The sequence below is a fragment of the Tigriopus californicus genome, chromosome 4 (genome assembly GCF_007210705.1).
Source record: "Tigriopus californicus strain San Diego chromosome 4, Tcal_SD_v2.1, whole genome shotgun sequence".
NCBI classification, from domain to species: domain Eukaryota; kingdom Metazoa; phylum Arthropoda; class Copepoda; order Harpacticoida; family Harpacticidae; genus Tigriopus; species Tigriopus californicus.
Genome location: NC_081443.1, coordinates 2828382 through 2855417, shown reverse-complemented (window position 1 = coordinate 2855417; position 27036 = coordinate 2828382). Strand labels below are relative to the sequence as shown.

General features: G+C 40.8%; 4 protein-coding genes across 8 annotated transcripts in view; 2 read left to right on the top strand and 2 right to left on the bottom strand.

Moving 5' to 3' along the window:
- LOC131878985 (ubiquitin-like modifier-activating enzyme 6) overlaps positions 1 to 6529 on the top strand; it is a gene marked incomplete in the record, with an annotated part of 11718 nt that extends 5189 nt beyond the window's left edge. For both annotated transcript variants that reach the window (XM_059225167.1, XM_059225168.1), the window contains 7 exon segments: positions 1 to 19; positions 79 to 292; positions 357 to 649; positions 717 to 920; positions 988 to 1161; positions 5132 to 5466; positions 6329 to 6529. In XM_059225167.1, the coding sequence (XP_059081150.1) occupies positions 362 to 649; positions 717 to 920; positions 988 to 1161; positions 5132 to 5466; positions 6329 to 6452 (1125 nt within the window).
- Positions 6530 to 11045: 4516 nt separating this feature from the next.
- Positions 11046 to 19246, top strand: LOC131879247 (tumor necrosis factor alpha-induced protein 8-like protein). Of its 3 annotated transcripts, none has more exons than XM_059225513.1 (3): positions 11046 to 11302; positions 18244 to 18398; positions 18634 to 19246. In XM_059225513.1, exons 2-3 carry the CDS (start codon positions 18246 to 18248, stop codon positions 19051 to 19053), a joined length of 573 nt encoding a protein of 190 aa, XP_059081496.1. In that variant the 5' UTR covers positions 11046 to 11302; positions 18244 to 18245; the 3' UTR covers positions 19054 to 19246. The 3 variants fall into 3 exon arrangements, with proteins under 3 accessions (XP_059081496.1, XP_059081497.1, XP_059081495.1); XM_059225514.1 differs by lacking the exon at positions 11046 to 11302 and adding an exon at positions 15509 to 15657; XM_059225512.1 differs by lacking the exon at positions 11046 to 11302 and adding an exon at positions 17999 to 18182.
- LOC131879244 (mediator of RNA polymerase II transcription subunit 25-like) lies at positions 19198 to 22647 on the bottom strand. Of its 2 annotated transcripts, none has more exons than XM_059225508.1 (4): positions 22212 to 22647; positions 19934 to 22011; positions 19709 to 19872; positions 19198 to 19477 (listed from the first exon to the last, which is right to left on the bottom strand). In XM_059225508.1, the coding sequence occupies exons 1-4, from the start codon at positions 22418 to 22420 to the stop codon at positions 19322 to 19324; spliced, it is 2607 nt and encodes an 868-aa protein (XP_059081491.1). In that variant the 5' UTR covers positions 22421 to 22647; the 3' UTR covers positions 19198 to 19321. The 2 variants fall into 2 exon arrangements, 1 of the variants encoding a protein (XP_059081491.1); XR_009373125.1 differs by having other exon boundaries at positions 19334 to 19477; positions 19604 to 19872.
- A 2355-nt stretch (positions 22648 to 25002) lies between these two features.
- On the bottom strand, positions 25003 to 27011 carry LOC131879246 (uncharacterized). Its single transcript, XM_059225511.1, has 2 exons — positions 26461 to 27011; positions 25003 to 25543 (listed from the first exon to the last, which is right to left on the bottom strand). The coding sequence occupies exons 1-2, from the start codon at positions 26738 to 26740 to the stop codon at positions 25068 to 25070; spliced, it is 756 nt and encodes a 251-aa protein (XP_059081494.1). The 5' UTR covers positions 26741 to 27011; the 3' UTR covers positions 25003 to 25067.
- Between the last annotated feature and the right edge of the window lie 25 nt (positions 27012 to 27036).

Here is a 27036-nt window from a genome sequence, read left to right as displayed (position 1 = left end):
TCTGGCGGGTCATGTCCAGGTAAGGCATCATCCAAACCTAAAATGCTCGAATCATCATCGATTAATTGGCGTTTTCAGAGCATTGTCCCTCATCGAACTGAATCTTACAATTGTATTCCAACTCCAATTGAGCCCACATTTCCGTTCTGCGTCATCAAATCATTCCCTCAAACCCACGAACACGCCATAGCATGGGCAACCAGTAAAGTTGAGAGTCTTTTCGAAACCAAGCCCGAGATTTTCAATGATTTTTGGAAAACGTATGGGGATGCATTGGATGACCTAGCTGAAGGTATGACAGTATGAAGTAGTATTTATTTGTAGTATAAAGGGAGGAATGAACTTTTTCATTTCAGGTCAAATGCCTCAAGAATGTTTGCTAGTTAAGAAGGTCCTAAACGAATGGCAATGCACCAGTTGGAATGATTGTGTAATTTTGGCCAGGAACAAGTTCGAAAAGTACTTCAATCATAAAGCACTACAACTTCTGGTTAATTTTCCCTCCGATGTTGGGAATTCCACGGATAGCAATTTTTGGGCGTACCCAAAACAAGAGCCACGCCCTGTCACGTTCGATCCTACCAAAGATTCTCACCTAAAATTCGTTACGGAACTGGCGAAAGCTTTTGCGAGGATGATGAACATACATGTAGGTTGTTCCCCGCAAAATGTGATTTGGTCAAAAATATTACTGATCAGTTTATGACTTGTTTCAGCCATTGGAGGAGACAATTGCCACAGATGTCCTTAAGAAGGTCCAAGTCCGTCCGTTTATATCTAAATCCAAGACATTTGTCACCGATGATTCAGTTTCAAAGGAAGAGGCAAAGTCCAATGAGAGCACTCTTGATCACGATATTTTCAATGATCCCGCCAAACGAACTCAATTTATAAAGCAATTGAAAGCTGCCCGGCTAAAGGTAATGAGATTCAATAAGCAACTGTAGTAATAGATCAGATTTTCAAAAGATGAGGGTTTTTTTTCAGACACTCGACGTGAGTTCTCTGGATGTTTCTACAAAGGATAGGTTGGTGTTTGTGTTCTCTCAGATGCGTTGCGAAATGTACGGCATGGCCAAACCCGAAGCATCCGAGATATTCTATACAGCAAATCAGAAATGTCCTTGCTTACCCTCCATGCTTTCAACTTTGGCCAATTTGGTATGTATCATGCAAAATTCCCTATTTCATGTCTTGATTATCTTTCCTTCCCATCAACTATGCACCATTCACTCAAAAGATGAATCATACATTATGATCATGATGATGAATCGGATCTAAAATAATTGCTATACCTTGAATGAGATCCCACTTGTCTTGTTCGACAATAGTACCCCCCCAGCAGAGTTGGCCAAAACTCATCCTGATAGCAAAATATACATCCGTCACGATCGAGGCGGGTTAAGAGGGCGCGTTTTCGGATTAAGTGCAGTATATCCTAAAATAAGTTCAATCAAAATACTTATCATGTCCCTGGTTTGAGGTATCGCGCAAAAAAAAGTCAAAAGTTCAAAAACCACATGTGTTGTATAGCCGGAACTGTGTTAGATTCTAATTGCGACGTAGGAACAATTCACGTGTTGAAAAGCAACATGTATGTCCATGAACATTAAAAAATGTTTAAGAATCCGTCGTAGATCATTGTGCTGATTGCATTAAATTAATTCACAAACACAAACATCTCGCAGTTGAGGAAAGCCCAATGCTATATGTAATTGCTTGCCAATTTGGGTGTGACTATCACGTGAACTAGCGTCCGATTTTTATGCAGATTTCTCCACTTCAAGCACGCAATTTAGAGGTTTTAAAGACTAGTCATAGTAGTGTATTTTCATTTAAAGATGGGTGAAAGATAAGCCAAGAGGCTCGCAAGAGGTTCTTAGAGGGATTATTGGATTAGCGGGCTAATTCGATGTTTACTACGTGTTATTATGATTTAGACATTAAAATTATAGGATTGAAGAGAACGAAATGACTTGTGACCATCATTCTGGATATTCATGCCTAATTATTTATTGAGGGCTTAACGATTTAAGCGATTTAATGAACGATTTTTAATGCAAATTAATTTTTCAAATATCTTGAACCTGAGGGTGCCAAAAAATAATTTGGCTTTTATTTATGCGAGGAGAAATATTTTTGGTGCTTATTCGTTTCTTTTTCGGACTTCCTTACCGCTACTGGGAATGGAATCCTCAACCAACACTTCTAGATGAAAAAATGTATAGCTTATTTAGCTTCATATTAATATAATGTCTGATCGACCAACGAACTAGAGTTGGGGGATCTGGCGAGCTCTTGAACAAAAGGTTGATCAGGAATTATTTTGAAAAAAATATCAAAGTCCGACATGAAAGATGACACTGGATCAACACCTACCTATTCCCTACAAATTTTTGAGCGAAGCAAATTGAACAATGAAGGAGCACGAGAAACAAGAGAGGCGAACTTCATCGTTCCAACTAACGCAGAAAAAGAAAACAGAAACATGTAAAAGCTACAACCCCAAAGTGTTTAAATTCCTAATGGCACATGATTTGAAGACAAGAGCGTCTCTGAATTTGGGGCTTTGAGACTTCTGTTTTGTTGGCATCTTTTGAGAGAATACATACGCTGGTTTATGGTGATTCAGATTTTGGTTTCGTAATCCTAACAATGAATCCATGAGTATAATTCCAACGTTGCAGTCGATATAAAAATTAGGTCGCTGGAGTGGTGAGTGAATTCTTATTGGGTAATCTCCACATGCTAACACTAAGAACAAAAAACCTGCAACTCTGTTATGGCACTGAACTTTCGCACCAAGTTAATGATTTCTAGATATTTGGTCCAGTTCAAGCCTGCTCCTTGGGATTTACCTCGTTGAATACGTCGTAATTTGTTGCATAAGTTGCAGTTCAGTCTTAGGTCATTCAAATTTCTACATCAAAATTGTTTTCTTGAAATATTGTACTCCATGCGACATTTCGTGCCTTCACTGCCAAAACAAATTAGCGGAAATAGTGCAAGAATGCCATCAATCATCGACCTTAGATAACACTTTCAACATAATTATTTTGTACTGTAGCTAGGTATAAAAAAATATTCAGTTCCAAAAATACTATCATCGAGCCACATCGAAGAAATCAATAAAATGTTAAAAGAGATAGCGCGGAAAAGGTCAATTATTTTAACATTTTCCCCCAATTTTTGTACAGGAAACGTAAGGAACTAAAGCCAATTATGAATGTCTTTTTCATCACTTATTTTCCCAAGCCTTATTCTTGACAAACCATATAGGGGCTCTTACCTTTGTAACAGAACTAAATTAATTATTTCATTCATAATCGGTTATTAGCATGTCTTTTCAGATGAATAATTAGGAACATCCTCATTCAAACTTTACAATAATCCAAAAGTTTCAGTTGAAATTAATGGTTGTCATGTGCCAAAAGCACTATGTTAAGCCACGGACTTCTAGAAATATGGACGGAGAATGAGCTTCCCGGCACCAAATCGGCCTGCTCTTGGTTATACAACTCTGAGCTACTTTTCGAATTAAAGTAATAATATTAGAAGCGTAGATGTCTTCAATTACAGGCAGGTCATTTTTATATCATTTACTTATAAAGTCGATCGTTTCAAAGTTATAACGTCAAAAGCTTATGTAGCTGACCAAGGCAGGCCGAAAATTCGAATTTTGTGCAATATTTAGTACATAGCTTTGGACATAATTGCAAAGTTCCCCAAGCATAGCTTTGGTGTCAAATTTGGTCAAGTTCATCTATTCAACCATATATTGTGGTGGTATGAATTGCTCATGTGGAATAAATTGAACGATTTAGGAGGTAATGATTTTTTTGCTTTCGTTCGCAGTCCATATCTCGAGAAGTCCGTGGTTTAGTCAAAATGGTTTTTGTGACTTTATTACACGTCATCATTTCAAGAATTCTAAAAGAAAACAAATTTGAAATAAGAAGCAAGATAGATAACAACATTAATCTTTTAATTTTTGTTTCAAAGACTCCAGAGTCATTTCAAATGACTCGTTGAAATGAAAACACGTATTCTCTAAGCCAATACTAGGATCAAAAGAAATGTTGGCATACTTTTAGACGCTCTTTGAAATTGTACTCCGGCGTTGAAATTGCAAACAGATCCAGCGTCTCCGCGCTCGTATCCCCACTACTATGGCAAGGCCCAAGGGGCAATAAATACAAATTTGAACGTTTCTAAACCACTTCATTGTGAAGGGGAATTCATTTGCGGCATATTGACTTGTCAAAGATATACTTGTTAGAAAGTTAATTAATATGTAGGAAAATCTGATTTTGAACCTCAATTGGAGAGGCTACGTGTTTTTGTTTTATTTGAAGTCATATATTCACCAATAGATTCTAACAACTTGTATTTACATTTTCAATCAAAATTACTTGCTTACTTCAAAGATCGCACTCTGTGGTAGTAAAAGGTGTGGAAAGTTATGTTTAAGGGCTAAGTCTTCTAATTTAGGTACAAAGTATTAAGTTCATTGGCAAATAAAATTTGCAGATCAATGACTTTAGAGAGTACTTGGTTGCATTTACGATGGTTTCTATTTTTTAAATACAATTGATTACAAAATTTTCGAATTGTAACGGCCCCAAAAGAAGTTAAGCAAGAGCTATCGGGGTCATGTTTCAAAAACCGAATTAAAATATTTGTGAAAACCTTGCCCGATTGAGATTGCTTTTCACCTTTTCTCAAAGAGGGTAAATTCACTTACTGACAATCCGATTTGGTGGATACCATTTTCGAAGTCCAGCCAATCTGGAAATCATTTCTTCTTATAAGTCTGTGAACAACAAAAATAGAATGGTCAATTTAGGAGGAGGTGAATGTCTACCCAAAACTAGATCTACTTGATTGTTTCATTAAAATTTCATCGATGAAAGTTCGAAATATATTGCTATTGTGTAATTATGATATCTGAATAGCATTGACTGAAATGCAATTAATTTCAATTGCTGTGATCTCAGATAAAGTTAGTTACGTTTAGAATTACTAGGATTACTCGTACATTACAAAATTACATGTGAAGAGAAAAAACAGAAGCCCCCCGGATATCCCTCTCATCGACGAACAAGGTATCAATATTATTTTTTCGTTTTAGGTTACTATGGAACTTTACAGGATCTCTTCGGCCATGGACCAAGAAGGTAAATGGCCTCTCGATTTTATTCCAATGAACTACTGGTTCGCCGGAATGACCTCCGAAGTGATTTGCGCTCCAAGTCCAATGGCCAAAGTTATTCATTCGACCAATGACAAGTTTCAATGGTCACTTTGGAGTGAGCTAGAGATCCAAGGATGGGCTGGAATGACGGTTCAAGAATTTCTGGATTTATTGGTCGAACAGCATGATTTAGACGTCACCATGGTGGTTCAGGGATCAAAGATGATCTATGTTCAAGCACTTCCCATGCATGCCAAACGTAAAATCAAGCCGTAAGTAGCCTTATATCTTTAACATTATTCGTAAGTCTTACAAACAAATTGCACGGAACACAATCCTATTTTTACGTGTTTATGATAAATGGATTGAAATTGAGGTGTTAAAGTAACAGAAGGACAGATATTTAATTTTCACATTTACTTCGCAATACTTTTGTATTGATTGTTCACACTGACCTCGAAGTTAAATTCCTTGAAGTCCATGCTTAGCAGCATTTTTCAAACCACCTTCATCATCAAATTAAATAGTCTTCAAGTGACCACACACGTGCGTGTAGCTTGATATTGAGATTGTTGAACAGGAAATCGGATTACACTCAACAAAGTTTTTGAATGAGTTGTTAGTTAAGTTTCAATATTGATAATGTTCAAGGGCTCACTTAAAGTTTAATTCTAAGAGTTCGTCGCAGTTTTGCTACACTTTCAAATCATAAAAAATTTGACTGCTCATTCTGATACCGATCGTCTGATGAGCCTGGTTGGTCAATCTATAATAATGGCATACCTTGCGTTTAGAAAAGACGTTAGTTTGTAAGGCAAATATTCGCTTTGAGGTTTCAAATGTTTATTGCAATGTTATTGTCCATCAGTTTGGCCGCAGAAATGATGGTATGGCAAAAGAGGTTCCCTGCGTTGCATACGATAGCAGAGATCGGTTTAAGAGATTGTTGCGTTTCGTATTACCTAAACAAAATCTATCAGATTTAAATTAAGTTTTATATTGAAGAATTTTTGAATCCAACATGAACTGGTTTGATAATTTCTTTCTTGTACCCTTAATTTTGACAAATTTCCGGTTTTTTTGTCCACCTTATTCAAACATGGTTTGAAACAATTCATGTTCACATATTTTCAGATTATGCGACTTTTTGAAGCCAGGTCCAAATAAGTGTGCCACCCTCAGTACAACCATCCGATCGAAACAAAGTCAAGATGATATCGAAGGCCCGCCAATCCAATTGAGGTTGCCAATGAAGTGATCCTGATGTTAATTGGTCCACACCACATTCAGACATCATGAAACACGTCTCGTGAATAAAAACAACAATCAATGCAACTTCCAACATCGAATTCTTTCACATTTTCGACCGAACTAACACAAATTTCCAAAATCAGTCTACTTCGAGACAGTTTTTCATGATAGTGTTGGTGATGATAGTGATTACAATCTCTAACATTGGCATTTTTCTTTGGTACTAATGATTGTCGTCACCTAAAGCCGTCAGAGGAAAAGTTGAGCCCGTCAGATTTGATGAATGATGCACAATCAAGAAATAAGGCGAGGTGATGAGAGGAATGGCGTGCTTTTGGCCAACCATTGCAACAAAATGGGCCCAGATTTCTAAATCGTTATCACATTTACATTCCAAGATGAAGCACTTCAGGCTACACACAGGTAGACACAACGGTTTCCGTCTATCAGATAAAAGTACAACACAGTATGATAAATGCTCACCCAAGCCCTGTGCAAGGCACAAAAACCAAACAAAAATTGCTAGAAAAAAAAACACTCGAGAAAACGTCCTGAAACTTTTAACTTGTCAAGTTCTCTGGGACGGAACTTCAAATATGAGAATTTCATTTCAGTGTTCAGATATTGTACAAACCATTGAGGCAAAAGATAACAATTCATTGGAACTTAAGACTGGAGAGGTTGGGATCGTACATAACACATATGGTATCTGCTACTGCACGTTTTTAAAACCATCTATGAGCTTTGTCTAAACCCAGGCTTCAGGGTCAATGATACTGACCGTAGTGGCTTCACGTCAAACCCTCGTGAGCCCAGGTTAGTTAAAACAATGAAGTCCTCCCTCTTTTTCTCTCGGCTCCTTCTTTGTTCAATTTGCTTCTCTCTAATATTTGTAGGAAGATGTAGACTTTGATCCGTTGGCGAGGTTTAGCTTTAATTTTTTTTCTTCTTCTTTTGACAAGATCCCTGATCAACACTTTATTCAAGGGCTGGCCAGATCCTTCAGCTCTAATTCGTTGGCGGATCCATAGAAAACATAACATGAAGTTATCTATGGGCGGATCATATACTAGATGAATATAAAGTCAAAAGAAAATATAAGGAAGTCGGCAAAAAAACCCCAGATAAGACTACATTAGTGATAGGCGCGGGATCTTAGAATAGTGACAGGGTCAACAAGTAGAGTTCGACGTGCCATGAATGAATGAATCCATCCATGGCATTGTCCAATTTTTCTGATTTATGTTCTTGTGTGCACCTTTAGATTGGTTTCAAAGTGTTCGTTGTTCGTATGGATTTGGCGTCATAGATTTTCTGTGGGTAATCTCGGGAGGAAAATCAAACCATGGACTTATCTCTCTCTCTCTTGTTAGAAAATTGTACCAGCCCTGTCGCCACATCTACTCCGTAAAAAATGTTTTAAAATTGATACTCGTTGATATGAAAGGGTTGTTGTGGGGCCCTACTAAGAACGGCTTTTCAAGTCACTAGAGCATATTACAAGTTATTGCTCCATGTGTCAAATGATTTCAAAAACAATCATTTTCGTAAATATGCCATTCCATTCGTGATTGTGATGTGCAATTAAAGGATAATTTAAACACCAACACTTTGAAAGAAAAACTGGGTCAATAATCGCATTAAAATCCGAATCATCTTTCAAGTATGGAATTAAATAACAATCTTCAAGTTATCACGAACTTTGTGCACTGAAAAGGCCATAAATATCTTTCATTGCAAGCAATGCATTGAAGTGTCAGTTGAAAAGTCATCTAAGGGATGGATAGACCAAAATGATCTTCACTTAAGATACATAAGATAACCCTCAATAGATAACAGACTTAAGGTACATTATTTGGATAAGAAAATTATAGTCTGAACCATAACTTTAATCAATTGCCCCATCATACTTAAGGTTTAACTAAAAAGTCAAATGCGCCGAAGAAGAAACCATAATTCTGGTGATGTTTCTCCGACTAATGTGTATTGTATGCGTAGGATCTCTCACACTGAAAACCAAATCCGGGTGCACCACGCACGAGCTTTTATAATTTGCATACTACGCAATTTGTCCCTAGGACAAGACCCATTCAATGAACCGCAGTCATGTGCAAATGAAACTCTTTTTATTAACCCTTTTCCTAAATCAAAATTTCACTTGGGTTCTTCTAAAAGCAATTATGGTATGTATAGGTAAGCAATGCAAAAGGAGATTCAGAGTCACTTGAAACCGAAATAAATTCAGATTATGAAATCCTTGGAAGCACAAATTCAAAACCAATATTTTTTTTTCCATTCTGAACATTCAAGCGCAAAAATGTTTCTGTGGCAGTCATCTCCCATCTTGTACTTAAATTAAAAAGGGCCAGCATGACATTGTACCAACATGATAAATGAGAGATAGACTAAATTCGAACGTGATATCCATGAGCATGAATGAATAAAGCGACTTGATCAAATGAAATATGAATAAGAAGGCTAAAATGTTGGAACATTTTCGTTTGTAACTTATTCACAACTTGTAGAGGATCTTCCAGTTTTCACATTGAAGTGACATTGAGCCAAAAGATGGATCGAGACCAGATGCGAAGCCCACAGTAGAGAACACTTGTACCATACCTTTTGATATGCAGATGAAATGTAAATTTTGATGTTCAATTATTGCAAATGCAAATGTCACCATGCATTCCCAGAAGCGACCCGTTAAAGATATTTGACTTTATTTCTGAAACAAATGTATTTGTCTCAGCACACAGAGACGAAATAGTTCGAAGACTCCAACAAATCGGTCCTCCTTTTGCTGAATGGGTAATGCAGTTTGCACAGACGTGTTCTTTGGCTGATATGCATTCTGACAAAAACGTATTGCCTAAGATAGCTAATGAATGTGGGGTTGATCTGATTGTACGGGCCATTAAAAAGTTTGACACGAAACAGATATGTCCTTAAGCTCCTAAATTCGATTTTTAGCTACGTAATTCCTCTTCATTTCATGACACATTTTCTGGTGGTCGTTTATAAATTACAAGGTCTACCACGATAGTATATATACTAAATACACTCATGGACGTCGTTCTGCATTCCAGGCTTCTCGTGAAACTGATCTTTGCTCGAGGGACCCTAGAACTGCAATTTTTGCCATTACGTAGATAATTTGAAGCCATAACTAGACCTCGGAAAAAGAAGAAAATTCGCCAAAAGGAGGAGTCAATTCTGACTCATCTTTTAAAGCAAAGCATTGCCATGGCAATAGATTCAACTAAATAAAGCAACAATTTTTAAGATTTCACGAGCATTTCATTTTTTGATTCAATCCTTTATGACTTACGCACATTGCCCTAAGGGTTGAATAATACTGATCTACTAAATGTTCGATTATATTACTGAACAGAAGCCCGATCCATGCTTATCAAGTTTGAATCGAAAACGCCAAACAGTTACAAAGGTATTGATTGATAAATACAAAGAGGTACGAAAAATGAAACTTTAGCCAATTAGTTCCAAATTTGGTCAAAAATTACAAAATAGTTGGATTTACCTACTTCCTAGGCCTAATCATGAAACAATCTTTTTGGAAGTGCCGAGGCATCGAAGCATTTCTGGATCCAATTAAGAATTAATTGTACCACATTGAAATCCTAACATTTTTAGCAAATGGCTTTCGGGTTCCTGATTTTATTTTACCAAACTGCCCAGGCAACTATAGGAAAATGACTTTGCGCAATGAATTCTATTTCATTCCCAAACTTCATGATTCCTTAGCTTTCATTCCGCTCAGAGGCAAGATTTACATTTGATCGATGGTTTGACCAAATACTGTTGCGTCATATTTTTCTATTTGATTTCAATTTACCCATAACAATTTCATCTTCACCTACAACATTATGAAATAAAAAGTTCAAGTCAAACTACGCCTTCTGTGCCCCTAAAATATGAACAGAACTCTGCTGAGCGTTCCTTCAATCTAGATGCCCTCTAGTTCTATCCAATTGACTGATGCGTTGACTCAATAGACGTAGATCAGTCTTGACTAACTTCAAACATCTCGATCTCGGGGTCGATCAAAGAGGCTTCATGATTTTTTTACCTTAGCTTTAACAGCACGAACCTTAGGCGTCCATTAACACCAAGCAGACCATTTGTTTCCACACTTAAAGGTTTGACGAGGACCCTAAAGCACTCCTCCTCCTCCTCTTCCTCCTTTTCCTCGGCAAATTCCGCGATCAGCTGATCTCTCCGGCCTCCTCCGGTTGATTCCCTGGGTACTATTCAAATAGTACTGGGTCAGTACATGCACAATAGTACTTCCAATCCTGTATGTACGTAGTGTTGGAAGTAGTCGAGTGCCAGTGGTTACCCTTCCTCCACCATCACCATGAACGAACCCCAAGACCTAGATACGGTCACGGAAAGCGGCGCCATCACGAGCTTCAGGCTTTATTCAGTTCAGGATTTGGCGCGCGCATTGCATCGCATCCAACGACCAATGATCCACCGACCCACGAGGTACAACGTACGGCGTGTTCGTCACCACCGTGCTCTTGGTCGTCGTCGTGGTCGTCGCCGTCGTCATCTTTGTTGGTCCGGGCCATGGGAACTTCAGTTGAGGACCGAGTCACTCACTGGTTTTTGTCTAAATTCGACCTGGGGACGAAGGATCGACAACACTTGGATCCAGAGCTCATACCGATTCACACATGATTACATAGAGGGAATGTGAATGTTCAAAACATTTGAATCCAAGTGCAACAACGCACCAAGTGTATCTATCCTTCAGCATCTGAACTCCCATTCAATAACAGACCCTGGAAACATCAGAGTGCTTCAAGTCACAGCAATCTCATCCACAAACTTACGGTAAGAACACAGTGAGAGAGCCTTGAGCGATCTATCGGTTATTTCTTGATGGATAGTGGTGGGACTGTCGCTTGGTCAAATCGGTTTATCGGCCATTGGAACGTACTCGAACGGGCACAAATAGTCGAGCCCAGATTGGTTGATAGGTTTTTAAGCTCTCCACTCATTCCAACCCCTAACGACACATTCCTCAATGCATGGAATTGGTCTTGGTCGTTGGAGCTTGAGAACGAAAAAAAAGACAGTCCATAGAGATTCTGTTGTTCACCCTTACTTGAATGGGGGAGGGCAACCGGGAGCCGCTCTTCATTTCCTTTAAACTCCAGCATCTGGACAATTTCAAGGGGGAAGGGGAAGAAGAAGGAGAGCTTGACGAGAGTGACAAGGACAGGTGGTGATCGAAGGAAACCTCACATTAAGGAGCAACGGTCTCTTTTGGCATGCTTCGCCTTTCATGATCTCGTCCCCAAGTTCGTCTTCCCCTTCAACGGTCTTAACGCCTGTTCATATCCAAGCAAACGAATTTTACGAATCCATAGATTTCGTGTCCATTGGCAAACCGTGACGTTCAAGTGGAATTCCCGGTTGATTCCTTTAAGGTTCGAAGAGGTCAATAAGGCAAAAGAAACCGGTTTGCCAAGCAGGTATCTGAACTGATTTTTGATTGAAAAGTAGCGACCTTAGTCAGTGTCCAGACCTTGTTTTGAGGCTTCAACGCTTTTTGAACACCCTCATCAAGCATCAGTGAATACCAGAAGTCTGAAGGGAGGAGAAAATCCCAACGATAGACAATGTGCTCTTCAACGGTTAGATGGAGATTAATTCGAGATTTGAAACACGCTTGTTTGTCTTTGCTTAACTGCCTCATTCTTGAATACAAAAAAAAGATAAGGCGGATGATGGAACGGAGAAGCATTTGTCAACATGCTCAATCATGGAGCATTGACGACGACGAGGCTGACGAGATGGGTGACCACTTGGAAGACATCTCACAGGTAACTGATAATTCCGATGGACACTTTGCTCAAGCTACTATAGCATTCCTCAAACACCAGCCTCAAACACCAGATAACTTACTCTTTGAACGAACAGAATTTTTCCTTCAAATGTGAGCACTTCCACATAAGCGACCAACGAAACGAAGACTTATTTTGAATATTTGATTGGCATGGAATGGAATTCAACTTTTTGTTCCGTCTCTGTCGAAATCTGTCGGGATTGGAGAGAAGAGGTGGTCTTCAAATTTCAAATTTTCATCTCAAACTGTTTTGATCTCGAATAAGAACACCAGCCACTTTCAGAAGAAATAGTTCCAAAGCTTTGAAAAAAGGACGACACATCTGGCGGAGATTCTCATAATCCGATGATAAAGGGCGTCAAAAGTGGATCTAGTATAATTGAGCCAGCTTCGAACAAGCATGTTGAGACAGAGCTTGGTGTGCTTGGATTTCAAATTCCAATTTTCTACCCTGTTGGACTGATTTTCTCATTTCTGGCTGCTCTTCCAAATATTTCTAGATTTAAGCAAGGCTCCCCCCACTGCTCCCTCCGACGTTGGAGGTGAAACTCCAACAGAGTCAATGAAGAAGAAGAAAAAGAAGAAGCCAAAAGCATTTTAAGATGAGTTGGGAGAATATGTCTCTCTTTGAAACCATTGTAGAAATCCATTGGGGTTTTCTCGTTGATGGATGAGCTCTTAAAGCTGACACAAATCTACCTGACTTGAAAGGTTGGCAGTGGAAGGAAGGTCTTGCTTGTGGTACAACATGATTCGGGAAGAGGGAAGTATCCGTCAGAATCAATCATGTAAATCTTGTTTATGGCATAGAGATGAAGAGTCAAAGCTCACATGGAAGCGCTTGATTGATCCGGGTTCGGACAACCCAGGTTTTCCATGAATATCAGATGTTAATCCTCTACGTAAATTACCATCCAAAATGCATCCCCCTTACCTTGGCCGTTTCAATCCGAGGAATTGTGCACATCTCGACCACAGCTCTAAAAGGATAATGAAGCTTGACGATGGTGACAATCCCAATGATTGCCACATCTGTGCAATTTATTTTCGCCCGTTTTGACATATAACCTCTAGCGGTTTCATGACCAAGATAAGATCTTATCGCTAATGCAAACTCTTTAGTCATCCACCGAGGGAAATCAAATATTCCCGGGGCGCCAAGGACTGTGATAAAGGCTCCGCTTTTGATTTGAATAAAGGTTCCCTTTTTCCTCCTAGAGCTGATCCAGCAAATTTAACGGTTGATGAAATCTGTGGCTAAATTTTTTATCAATTTATGATTGGCTATAAAGAAAAGGGCTCGGTTCTTCTCTCCTGTTCAAGCATATTGAGTAGTGTTACACGAGTACACATACATATCCAAGAAAGAACAAAGGATTCCACTCTCATTTTGAGCTTGATTGCGCCTCAAATATCACTAGTATTTAAAGGTCTATCTGGGCTGTCGAAATGCGAATTTCGAACCAAAAGATCAGATCAGTTCAACTTCAGAGTCAACAGTATCAACATCCTTCTCAGACACCCTCTCAAGAGATGAGAATGCGTGAGTAACCGGCTTTATCGTCAATTTCGAGATCCTTTCGGCGGCGTTGTTGAATCGTGTCATCAAGGTCTCGTAATTGTATAATTAGAGCATTTTCCTGGTGAGATAAATAGATGGATGGATGTTTGGTTGGTTAGATTGTTAGTTGGATCGTTGGATCGTTGGTTGAAGAGGGAAACAGATCGCACTCACATCCTGACAAAAAACGCGATTCCGTGTTTGACATCCACTGAGGTACGTACAACTTCTACCAGTACCTTACACAGAGGTCTTCGGGGAAGGCTCCTGTATCCTTGATTTCCTTAACGAGGTCCTCATGATAATTCTTCACACCTTCCTTGATCTCGGCAAGTTTTTGCGCTCTCGGTCCGTGCAAAATTAATGCGGAAACCTCCTCCAAACCCCATCCTCCCACTCTAACAATGGACGGTGGGTGATTTAGATTGCAGATTATTTCTTGACAAACCTGGGTACCGAGGCCATTATGAAGAGGTAAAACAAATGATAGATAGTAGCCACGCTATTTCAAGGAAGACATTATTTAGTAAGTTCCTTGTCGCCTCTGTTCCTGGAATACTTGGTAGTTAGATCTCTCATTTGCATAATGTTTTGAAACTCTGGCCAGATTGCCTCGAAATTCCAGGCAATCTCGAACAAAAGGGAAAACTATGACATGCATTCCACCCCAAAACCGAGTAACCCCCTCATCAATCTTTGGGTAACCTGAATTTCAGGGAGCATTTTTTGAATCCGACATTCACCACAATATCACCGATTCGGAGTTCATGATGTTCTAAATCCATGTCAGTGTTGACAATTTTCAAAGCAAGCTTTGAATGGTATACCAACGCAAGAGCTAGCTGACTTCAGACAGGTAGAGAATAAAGCTCAAAACTTGGCCTCTGATGTCGAGCAAGCATTTGAATGTGGGCAAAGTTTTCTTTACGTAGTTGGAATCCTCCTGAGGGCACCTTCAAACTGACTTTGCATCCTGAGGACCTTGTTTCAATGTGGTTAATGACATGAGTTTGAGGCGGGAGCTTGCCAACTTGTTATTTTCGATCTCTCTATCGCCTAGCTGTCCCTTAATGGAGTTTCTATTCACTTCCGCCTACCTTCGAACAGCTTCATCTTGAGATTAATTGCATCTCATCTGCCTTCAAGCAGACCCATAGATGGCTTTGACCTGATAATCTGTAGATGAATACGTCTACACTTATGGGCCCAATTTGGGCGTGATTGCTTATCATTCAATCCTCGGGATCTCCAAAATTATGACCCCGTCTTCATCTGCTCATCGAGTCTGTCCAAATTGAAACCGTGCCTCAAAATATTTCTGACACACGTGAAACGTTTGAGTGACAACGAGTTCTTGACAAAGAAGAATTGAGTTGTGGGTGAGTAATGCCCAAATGGTTCAATGTCAACCAAGAGCAGCGTTCTTCCCACTTTTGCTGGTTGGGCGGATGCGTGGGTGTTTCTCGGTGGATAGTTGCAGCCTGAGTTTCAGTGCCAAAACTAGTCGGGTTAGTAGAAGTTTTGGGAAGACAAAAATATTTGATCATAATCCATTGGACCTTTAGCATGTGAGCGTGTGTGTGTGTGCATCTTTTCAAGGGCATTGCTTCGACTGTATAGTTTCATCTGATCATTGACAAAATGCCACGAGGTCTTCGGTGTCCCCCTACTCCGGTGCTACTACTTCTCTGTCTCCTCCGACACGTCGTGCGTGGTCAGGTCATGATTTGGACCAGTCACTCAGATCCGTATGGTTCAATCCTGAGTATCTTCGGGGTGGGTGATTGATTTGGTGGATGTCGAAACAACTCGGGGGAGGATTGGGATCAGGATCTTGCGCACGCACGCTGAGCAAATATGGAAATGGGATATGCTTGTAGATCGGAGGTTGTGGCATGTTTAACCGAGCCTTCTTCCACTTGGCATGAACCATGTACATATGTATGTATGCACGTGGTAGGGAAGTTATTTAAAGCCCAGCGGGAGATCGAGACAATCAATTTGGGAGACTCCTCTGAGTGTAATAACGAACCTACTAGCTCGGCCCTGATCTAAATCGCATCTTAAGCAGACCGAAACCAGCTCATAACAACCTTTTGTGACACTAACATAAATCTCAATCGCACGACATGAACGCTGGCTGTGCAATGTGCATTGCCAACGGAACCACCTCAATTGCACACCACACCATTTGCATTTAGCCCCCGGGCACTGGCTATCTATCCTCGATGGGAATGGGCTCGATTGGCAAAATAAGAGCATGCTAGAAGAATTTCTCAATGGGCCATACGTCGCTAAGACTTTGCTGCATGCACGTACATACGTAGACATATACCTACAACCTACGAGACTGCAGAGCCATTTTGAGGTTCACTTGCCGACCGAGAGAAAGAGTGAATATTAGGGCCTTTGTGGTCAATTCTGCACACTCATGCTTTAACAATGCCTTCAAGTTCATTAAGCCAACGGAATGCGGGAGAGCCTTTCGGCGTCTAAGGAGGCTTCAAAGTTTCTGTCAAGTTGGAAACTGAAAATATTTCGAAACCAATACGTTGGGTACATTACCAAATCTCTTTCATTGCATGCTGAAATGTTTGATGATGTTGTATGAGGTTTTGTGATTGACCAACAAACCAGTTCTGGCCAACTTGAAGAACGCCCCTTTATTCGGATTCTTTCAACATCGATTCGTGATGGGAAAAAGTGGGAAAGATGATCTTGGCACAAAATCTACAATGTAGCGTGCTATTTTGGGAAGGTGAAATAACATTACGATATTTTGGGAACGATTTTCTGTCCTCTCTCACCTTCTTCTACCGATGGAGGCAGTATGAATGATCTTTTCACAAAGTCACGGAAATCCTAAGCAAATAAAAAAGTCTCAATGCTAAACAGGCATCCGTCACGTCTGCGAGAAAAGGCAAACAAATGTTTCGAATCCTCAGTGTTCAGGATATTTATTGTGAGGCTTTGGAAATGAAATGGTGGGAGTCATGTGATTTATAGGCGAGTTCAAGTCCAAACTTTTTCAAATCCTTTCACTCTGCTACTTTCGTAAGGTAGACATGTACTCCCGTACTGAAAGTAAAAGTCCTTCAGGCTGAAATGCATGACTGGTAAGAAAGAAGAAAAAAAGATATCAGCATGCCGCACATTATGAATTTTCCACCTCATTCCACTTTCTTCTGATTATTATCCTCAACAAGCATTCTGGAACCAGTGTGTGAATGAACAATGGATAACTCGGCGCTAGTTCATGGAAAGTGACGATTTTTCTAAAGAACCTCTTACTTTAGATATTCGACCATTATTAATCACTTTCATTACGTCTTCGAGGCCTTGATGTTTAAGATGCGTAAATTCCATTGAAATGTCTCATCATGCATCGGTAACGTCTGTGCAACCTTTCTTCATTTCTGTCATTTTCAGTCGTTATTAATTGCTCAATGAAAAATTGGCCAAAGCAACTGTCAGCCGGGTTCATCATTATTCGGTGTTGGAATTTATCCAATCAAACAAAAATTGGAAGCTAATCAATCCATGGTTTGATCACCTTTCGAAAAGTCCTGCTCAAGTGACCGATTCAATAGCATAGGTATAATTTTACATTCCTAATGCGCCTCTTATTCCTAATGCGCCTCTTATTCCTCATTGATATCTTTTTCCGTTCACTTTTCCTACTTCATCTCAATTATCCATGCAATGTCAATACTTTGGTGGGGTATATTGCGCTTTTGCAGCCCTCCTACGATCCTCACCTTCTCATTTTATCTCTACACGTATTAACTGCCGTCGACGATGGGACGTTTTGAGAGAAATTTTCTTTTCTGAATCTCCTCTCCTCTCAATTCGTCCACTTAGAAAAGTGCCGTAAAAATCCCTGTCAGGCTTTAGAGGACCATAGCTCTAATACGGCTCAGCAAAGGCAATGCTTTAGGCACATAACATAACGACATATTCATGTCCATCAAATTTAGCAGCATCCTCGTCCCGGGACGGTAAAGGGGCTTCAACCATTAAACCCCTGAGCATTGAATAAAGTTGCCAATAGTATGCTTGTTTGTTTGCTCAGATATTGGCATTTGGGTGAGTGAATTGGGACAGCTTTGACGTAAAATATTCACCATTTGAGGTTAAACAAAGACATTTGTTCTAATACTGAAGACAGCTGATGGAAGCTTGAAGTCAATCACCGGAAATCCTCAAGAGCATGATTACTTGGGTGAATTTTTCGGTTATCTTTATTCGAAATACAAATACGGTCGTTACAATAATTTCTAGAAGAATGACTGACAAACGAGGTGATACAACTTGAAATGACTCCCTTCAACTTGTTTCATTGACCTTTTGATCTCATTGTAGATATGACTGCCGATTTCAAGGCCCTCGACATTGGCTACGAAGTCCAGAGGAGCTTCGCTAATAAATTCTTCAGTAACAAGAATGTGGCCAAGGGGCTTATTGATGACACGAGCGCCGCACTCCTAGATGAGCTCTACAGATTGGTCAAGATCTACGTGAGTATTTGTAAATCTACATCTTGACCATCAATCAAGATATTTTTCATTCATTACAACCTTGGTCAACCTAACTAAGCTGGGCATCGTCTTCTTGTAATCAGATCTTTGCCAAATCGATCTAAGCACTTGGGCATTCGCTTGAAAATGCATTAAGACCCGCTTCCTCCACACACACACACACACCCTCTCACCCACGTTGCAACAATCATAACGTTTTGATCATGCTTTTCAGACCCAAAGCAAGAAGGAGGCAGAGAAAATCGTCAAGAACATCATCAAAATCTCGGTCAAGATTGGCATGCTGGAGCGCTCAGACAAGTTCAGCGGCAACGAGAAGCACGCTTTGCTCAATATCCAACGCAATCTCCGCACGGTGGCCATGACCCTCATTAGTTTCTATCAGGTGGACCACACTTATGATAGGAACTTCCTCATTCGTTATGTGTCAGATCTCCAAAGTGACCTGAAAACCCTGGTCAAACCTCACCTCACAGAAAAATCTCTTGGGAGAATTGATCAGGTCTTGGATTTCTTCTCCAATGCCCAGTTCTTAGACTCGCTTTATGTACCGCACAAGAATCAGGATGCGGCCAAGCAAATGGGCGTGCTGATGGATCTCCTAAATAAATGCATGGAGGAAGGCGTGCTTTAGAGACAATCGTCAAACATCGATTAATGCGTTCTGATGGTGCCAAGAAAACTGATCCAAACCTCCACGAATTTCTTAACTGCTGATCTGTGATGTCTTTTGTTCGTTCTATGTGTACGTAAAACTTTTTCGGAGGATCTGACTCGATCATAATTCCAGAATTCTTATTTGCAAATAAAATGATGATTCGATTGTATATTTGGTCCAGCGTAAAACCACTGCAAGAACAGTAAATACTGAATGAAAATTGTCTGTCGTATGTATATAGTGATCATCCCAACAATTCCCGAAGCATTGGATCGTTCGCACTTCCAATTTGTTGTTGCTGCTGCTGTTGAGGTTGTTGTTGCTGCATCACCATTTGCTGAGAGATCATCCCTCGTTGCTGAAATTGTTGTTGTTGTTGTTGTTGCTGCTGCTGCAATACCTTAAAATTGAAACAGCTTTTCAAAAGAGAGAACCCCGAACCAATCGGAACGCTGGTCGCACAGCAGCTCAAACGAGATATCTCACTCAAAATGACGAAAACATTCCCATCTTTTTGGTAATTTACCTTACTCAGTTTGGATTTTTGCTTCGATGGCGATGTAACTTTGATCGCAGTTATAGTTCAGTTCCCTTTGAACTGATTGTATCTGGATGTCGTTGAAGTGTTTACCTGTCTCAAACCAGCTTGCTGATGCTGAGGCATGCCTCCAATTCCGACCGGCCTCATCATGCGTAGTTGAGGATGGTTTATCATTCCGGAAAAGTCTTGGTGTTGTTGACCAACATTTGGCCCTTGGCTAATCATGCCCCCTCCCATCATGTTTGATTGTTGACCTTAAGTATGAAGGATAAACATTACTTAACTAAAGCAACAAAAATCTGCGACCATTACTACCTTGATTAGCCATGGTCATGGTTCCACCTCCCATTGTCATCATTTGCTGCTGCAATTGAGGCTGCATCATGCCAGGCCCACCTTGTTGATTCATTTGTTGCTGCTGATGTTGTTGCTGTTGTTGCTGTTGTTGTTGCTGCTGATGCTGTTGCTGTTGCAATTGTTGTTGCTTTTGACCTTCTTTTTGTTCGTGAATCACTGTACGGATGCGATCCACAAAAGTAGTTTGGTCGTTCGGTATGAATCCGAGGTAAGCATTCTTTTCTCTACTATACAACAAGATCAGCACCTTAATCTCACATCGATTGTTGCTATCCCCGGTAAAATGCACGCAACCAGCATAATCTGATCCCAAAACACGAGTTAGAGCCATGAGTGAGTCCGACTGCTCCGGATGGAATAGGACAGTTGAGGAGTTTTGGAAGAATTGACTCCCCAAAGTTTGCACCAACGACTTGCGAATTAATTGCATGATCAAAAGTCGAGGCCAATTGTCAGACTTAACTTTTGCCAGACCAGTATTAGGATCCTTAGGAGAAGTCACAGAGCATCTCACCACATGTTTCGTTTTTTCTTGTTGATTTTCAGTCTTAGAAATTTCTGTCCATGTTAAGTCACCTTCCCAAATAGTTTCTCTAGTTCTATTGATCTGTTGTTGTTGTTGTTGTTGAATTTGCATCGTTGGTTGAACTTGTACCTGTTGTCCCATCATTTGAGACTGCTGTTGTTGTTGTGGTTGTTGCTGTTGATTGGCCATCATTGGGTTCATTATTTGGGAAGTTGTTGCTACTGGATTGAGTGGACGAGACAATTGTTGCTGAAGGGCCGTCATTCGGCCTCCTTGCATGGTCATGCCTCCAGGAACATTTTGGTTCAATCCTTGAGGCGGATGATTCAAAAGTTTGGTTAAAGTTGGATTGTCAGAGGCATTAGCTCCTTGTTGCTGTTGTTGTATTTGTTGTTGTTGTTGTTGTTGTTGTTGGAGCTGTTGCTGTTGAACTTTTTGGCTGAGTCGGTCTCTCAACACGCTAGACTGAGTTGGCCCTCCCATAGAAACATTGGGTTGCCATTGTTGGCGGGGATTCTGTTGCTGTTGTTGTTGTTGTTGTTGTATCATCTGCTGTTGTTGTATCATTTGCATTCGTTGTTGTTGTCCCTGTCCTTGTTGTTGTCCTTGTAACTGTTGTTGTTGTTGCATGCGTTGCATTTGCATTTGCTGCATCTGATTCATGGGCATATTAGATTGCTGCTGTGCTATGTTATTCGGATTCATGGGTCTCTGAAGCTGCGGTCTTAACATAGCCTGTTGTCCCATGGAATTATCCACCTGCTGCTGCACCATCCTCGTTTGGGTCATGCTTGTTTGGGGCATGGTGGTCTCTGAAAAATTCTGGCTGACATTCATTTGGTTTGGGTCTGGTCCTTGTTTGCTCATCATGGTGTTGTTGAGCATGCTATTGGGGTTCATGACAGTTTGTTGCTGCTGCAATATGTGTTGCTGTTGTTGTGGGTGTTGTTGCTGTTGTTGTTGTTGTTGCTGCAAAGGCTGAGATTGAGATTGAATGGGCATCGAGTTCGTTGGACCGGTATTAGAAAGGGTCGATTGAAGTGGGGTGAGCGGGACTTCGGGCAAGATATCGCCGTTAATGAGAATCAAATGTCGGCGGTCTTTGGCGTAATTCTTCTCCATATGCATCGGTACATTACCTCCCGTGCTCTTAAAAAGCCTCAATAAGAACGGGAGCTTGGTGGGGGCTACTATGGAGAGCTTAATATCTCGGGTTCGAATCTTGGCCACCAAATCATCCAAACTCAAGCCCATCAAGCCCGACACGTCCATTACCGGCATATCGTAGGCGGGAGAAGTACTGATATAAATGATATATTTCAAGGGCTTCGTGCGGAAGGTTTGATGGGCCCGAATGGTCTCGAGCCGATCAAAGACCACCAAGGCCATAGCCAAACCATCCACTCCATTGGCGTGATCCTCACCCGCACCCCCAATGAACTTGACCCGGTCATAGGCGGCCAAAAACTGCTTGGAGTGAGTGAAGGGCCCCTCATAACCCACCAAAGGACTGGAAAGAGGGTAAAGGTGCTTTTGAACCATTGGTCCATACATACAAAGCGAATCATTGGTGAACCCATCCCATTCTGTACTATGAACATTCACTATTCATCCTATTGCTTATCCCAGCTTTTCCTTAGTTAAGAGGATCCCATGGTTGGATGGTTGGATGGATGGATGGTTTATGGATGGATACTCTGGCCTACTTACTTGGGCAGCGCATCTGCGGATTGGTACGTGACCAAGGTATAAGTGGTGCTACACTCAATGGAGGCCCAAGGGACGTCCTTGGCCGATCCCCCACTGAAATGGTCCAAGAGGCTCTGGATGTAATTGGTTCGGATCTCGGGATGAAACAACTGATTCATGGCCGTGTCCTCCACGACAAACACCACATCATGGATTTGGGGCACCTCCATGCTCCTGCTGGCCCTTCAATCGCCTCCAAGCCTCCAAGCCTCCAAGCTTGACCTCGAGGTTATGCCGAACTCGAAGACGAGGCACTGCTAGAAGGAGGCGAAATTATGAAGCGGATGAATGAAATGGAATGGCCGATCAAATAGATATTCACGGACCAAACAAATCAGGTGTCTTTTGTTGGCCCTATTTGCCCTGTTTGCCCAGTTTGTTGGGAGCATCATCAGGATTGTTGGGAACGGAACTTTTCAATAGAGGTTGCGAGCCGGAATATAGCCACGGGAGTGCTTCCGAACTCGACCTAATTCCGATAAGTACTATTCCAGAGGTCTACTTTTTAAAGCTCGCGCTCCGTACAGAGCTAAGGGCTTGGCCGTTGACCGGTACGAAACTGCACTGGCTAAAGAGCTCAGGGGATACACATTGTGGTTAACGTCCAAGCCTTGACTTCGATGTAAGAGGGTTTAAAAAACTCCCCTCAGTAGGCCTGTAAGGTAGGGTCAATGGGCTTTGGAGTTTCCTCAATGAAAGGAAAGGAACACAGTTTCTGTGCCAGGGGCCAAAGAGAGTAATTATTCCAAACCATTTTTTCTTGCAAAATTGAAACGTCGTTTCTAGGGGCACTTTAAAGTAAATGATCGAATCTTTTAAAATCCCATCAGGAGATGGGGCCTTATCAAAAGGGTAAATAAGGGCAAAAATGACTTTTGCTTTTGCATCAATACTTTGATCATTGGATCCTAATGGCCACTTTATCTCGAATCGGCTGGAGACAAGCCATAACTCGTTAATAGTTTAAGAATCTCGTAGATGTCCTACTTAGACAAAATATGAGGTTAATATTGGGTCAAAAAGTTAAAAAGGTGAAAAGTATAAAAAATGTGATTAAATGTATCAGTATACAAATGTGTAATGTACGATTATGCGGTGACCCTCAGTAAGGAATTGTAGCGCCATCAGCTCATTGAGGGTTTGATGTTCTCAACGCGCTTTATTGCTGGTCTCTTAATGATTTTGGTTTTATCTGTTTGATAAACCCATAAATAATTCAGTATTTTATGGTTGAAAAGAGCGCTGTGAGTTTAGTTTTTCCCAATGTTATAAAATTTTCTACCCCACAATCCAATTGAATCAACATTTGGTCATGTGAGTCAGCATCTAAATGCTTCACAAAGAAGGGTTGCTCAAAAGAATCGAACCGAAAACCTCTCTCGCGAACAATCCGTATTGCGGTTCAAATGTCAAAGTCATACGCTAATCTAGCTACGGAATGCTAATAAAATACCTTTTTACATAATTGTTTGTGGACGTTTTTCATCCACTTTTGTGAATGAGACTTTAATTCTTTTTCGAAAAATACAAAACCGAAAAAACGAAACGAAAAATGGATCAAAACAGGTGAAAGTGTCTTTCAGGACTGGGTCTCCGGGCTGAGTCTCGCGAAGCCAGCCATCAACAAAGCCCTTATACTATTTCTGATAAGCAGTGTCTTGCCCATATCGGTTGAATTCTCCATCTGCAGGCACGGTTAGCGTCTCAAAGTCTCCATGAGTTAAATTCTCCATCTGTGGGCGTGATTTGCGTCTCGAAGTCTGTAAGAGTAAAGAGTCAGGGAAGAGAATCAAACCGGGGAACTCTCACATCTAAAAAAAAATCCATAACAACTGCACCACGTCTTCTCTCATGTAAAGGGGACTTCCAATGACGAGATGCGAACCCACGCCCTCTGGGGAACTATGTCACCCTCTATTGGGTACAATAGACCACTCTACTTTCATAGATCCGTAATTTTAATTTGATTTTAATCAAGCGGCCAAGCGGACAACTCGATCCAGTACAGAAATTAAGCCCAATATGTTGGCTTACAAAAAGTTCATACTTATGGAGCAAAATTGAAACTTTGATGTCAAAATTTGAAAGGTTGAACACAGTTTAATATTTCATCTTTAAAAGCAACTTATATTTACGTCAATCAAGGTGTTAAAATCAAGTTTGATAATGTGTTAATCGAACTTGATTTTCAATTCAATGCCTTACTGATGCTAACATCTTTGCAAGCAAATTGAATGTTCACTCAACAAGTTGTAGTTTTGTTCCATAATCATGTTTTTGGTCAATATGTGGTGTTTAGTTATTGTACTGGGTCAAGTTTTTCACTGGGTCGAGTTGTCTGCTAGGTAGAGTTGTCCGCTGGGTCGAATTGTCCGCGGGTCGAGTTGTCCATTGGGTCGAGTTATCCGTGGGTCGAGTTGTCCCTTCACTTTGGGAAACAAATTTTATTTGGCTTGTAAGGGCTTGGACACCATACCTAATTTGTTCGTTCTTCGGTTAAATCATTTTTCAAATCTTAAATCGTTATCGTAAGTATGATATTATCTTATAATGCACCCTGTTGAAGCCCGTTTTTTGAAATGTGCAACAACAATTTTCCGTTTTTGTGCAGACAGATTTTTCGACAGAACGAAAAACCAGTTTTTTCGAAAAAAAGTCTACTGTGAATTTTTGCTGCCACTCACAAACTGTATCTAAAGTTGTTCGTGGCAAATCAGATCTAATGATGATCTAATGGTAACTTGAGCCATCATGCGTTTTCGTCAGTAATATATTCCGAGGGATAATTGCAGAGGTAAAAAATAAAAGTTGAATTGCTCATGATTCTGTTTTGTTTAAAGCATTAGTGGTTTCCTCTCGTGCGTGCACTGGTGTGGGTTCTTCTCTGGAGTCTTCGTAAACTGGAGGCTGTTCCAGATCCTCATATTTAGGTGGAAAATCGCCTAGGGGATCACTGGTGGTAAAGACTTGGGCTTCTCGAGTGCGTCGGAGATCGGCCGCGAGTTCCTCGATGGTTTGGCAAGTGGGTCGGTCCTTGGCCATTTCTGTGTATTGTAATCGGACATGCCGCCAAGCCGAAAATGAGACCATCACACAAAGCATCAAAACGATATAGGTCCATTTCAGACCGTGATGGAAAACCCCAGATAAGGCGTTGGCAAAGATGAGCGAGATGACGAAGGAGTAGAGAAACAGCCATGGTAGCAACAGAGTTCGGCGCCAAGATTGCAATCCCCGAAGAGCCAAGAGATCCACCATGGAGGCAAATGGTGCGAAGATGGACACGGCCATGCCTGTGAAACCCAAAAGAGACCCATTATGAATTATGTAGTATTTCATTACATGGCAAATTATTTTCACTAGGGCTCCTCAAAATACGACAAAAGAAATGCAATTTTTCTTCGCTTTTTTGATTGATATGTGTTACTTTGTTCCCTTGTATCTTTTTAACTTTGTAGATTTTTTCCCTGTTTTGGGATATATATTTAAAATGTTCGAACATTTCTTCTGGCAATAATTTTTTCCTACGTCTGTCCATTTCATTGATATTTTTTTCTGCGCCATTAAGCTTTTAGTACAACCTTTCAAAATTATGTCATTATGACGTTCAAAAACAAATTTGGGCAAATGCTTGCCTACTTGTTTTCCATGAACCGGCCAAATATCACGTATTACTTAAAGGGTTACTCTAATCCTAGAATTTGGGAATTATTTGCACAGAGACGTAAATGTAGAATTTGTGTGTCAACCTGTGGCCATGTTGTGTTAAAATCATTTCAGACTTCACCATGACGCAAAATCATTAACCTCACAGCTTGTATAAATTGTTTCTCTACTAGTTTAGCGCAATTTAAACCCTAGTGGATTGGCCACTCCGCTACCGAGTAAGGAATAAGCCCTGTTGTAATCAATCCACTATCAGTTATTCTACAGATTTATGGTTAGTGTATTCATGTCTTTCTAAGGGCATTTGTTTTTGTTTTGTCATTTTCTTGTTCTTCTAAACCGAAAGTATATAAAAAAATTAGCCCTTTCCGTTCCACTTCATGAGGATATGCGGCCAATTCTAATTTTGCACTTTAAGTAGGTAAGTTCCTGCCCAGGATCTTCAGGAATGGCGGATGTGGCGAGTCATTGGTTTGAATTTCGTTCTTATTCTAGGATGGGACAGACAAACAGACTGACACAACACACCTGCATTTATACTTACCGATTCTGAAGAATTGGTCTCGCTGAGCGTCGGTGAAATCCTGGGACAAGTCCGAGCTCATGGCCAACATGAGCAGCGTCACGCCCAACAGGGTGTAGACAAAATTGAGGATGGACAGGAATCGGATCACAGACAGGGAGACACGGTAGAGTTTGAGGCGCTCATGATTTTGACGGAACGAGGTGAGCACCGTGATCACCTCGGTGATTGTGTATTGGCCATTTTCCGCGAACAGCAGGCCCTCCCGGGTGCCGCTCTCGACGTCCCTAGGCACGAACATTGGCAGGGGAAACACGGAACAAACGTCCGCAAACCAGAGAACAAAATGGAGTAGCTTGAACGACACAGACAATTTCTGGATGGATCAATCACAAGAACAGGGTCACTAGATCCGTTTCATCCAAAGCAGCAAAGTGCAAACCATTACTGTCGATTTGAGAGCTGAAGCAGCTTTAAACCCCAAAACGATGCGCTCTACCCTCTAAGATAACCCGATGCACTGCCTTTCCGTCTTATGGGGTGCTAAAAGTGTTGTAAGTGGAAGTGATTTGCGGCACGAGGCTTTTAGTTAGGGCT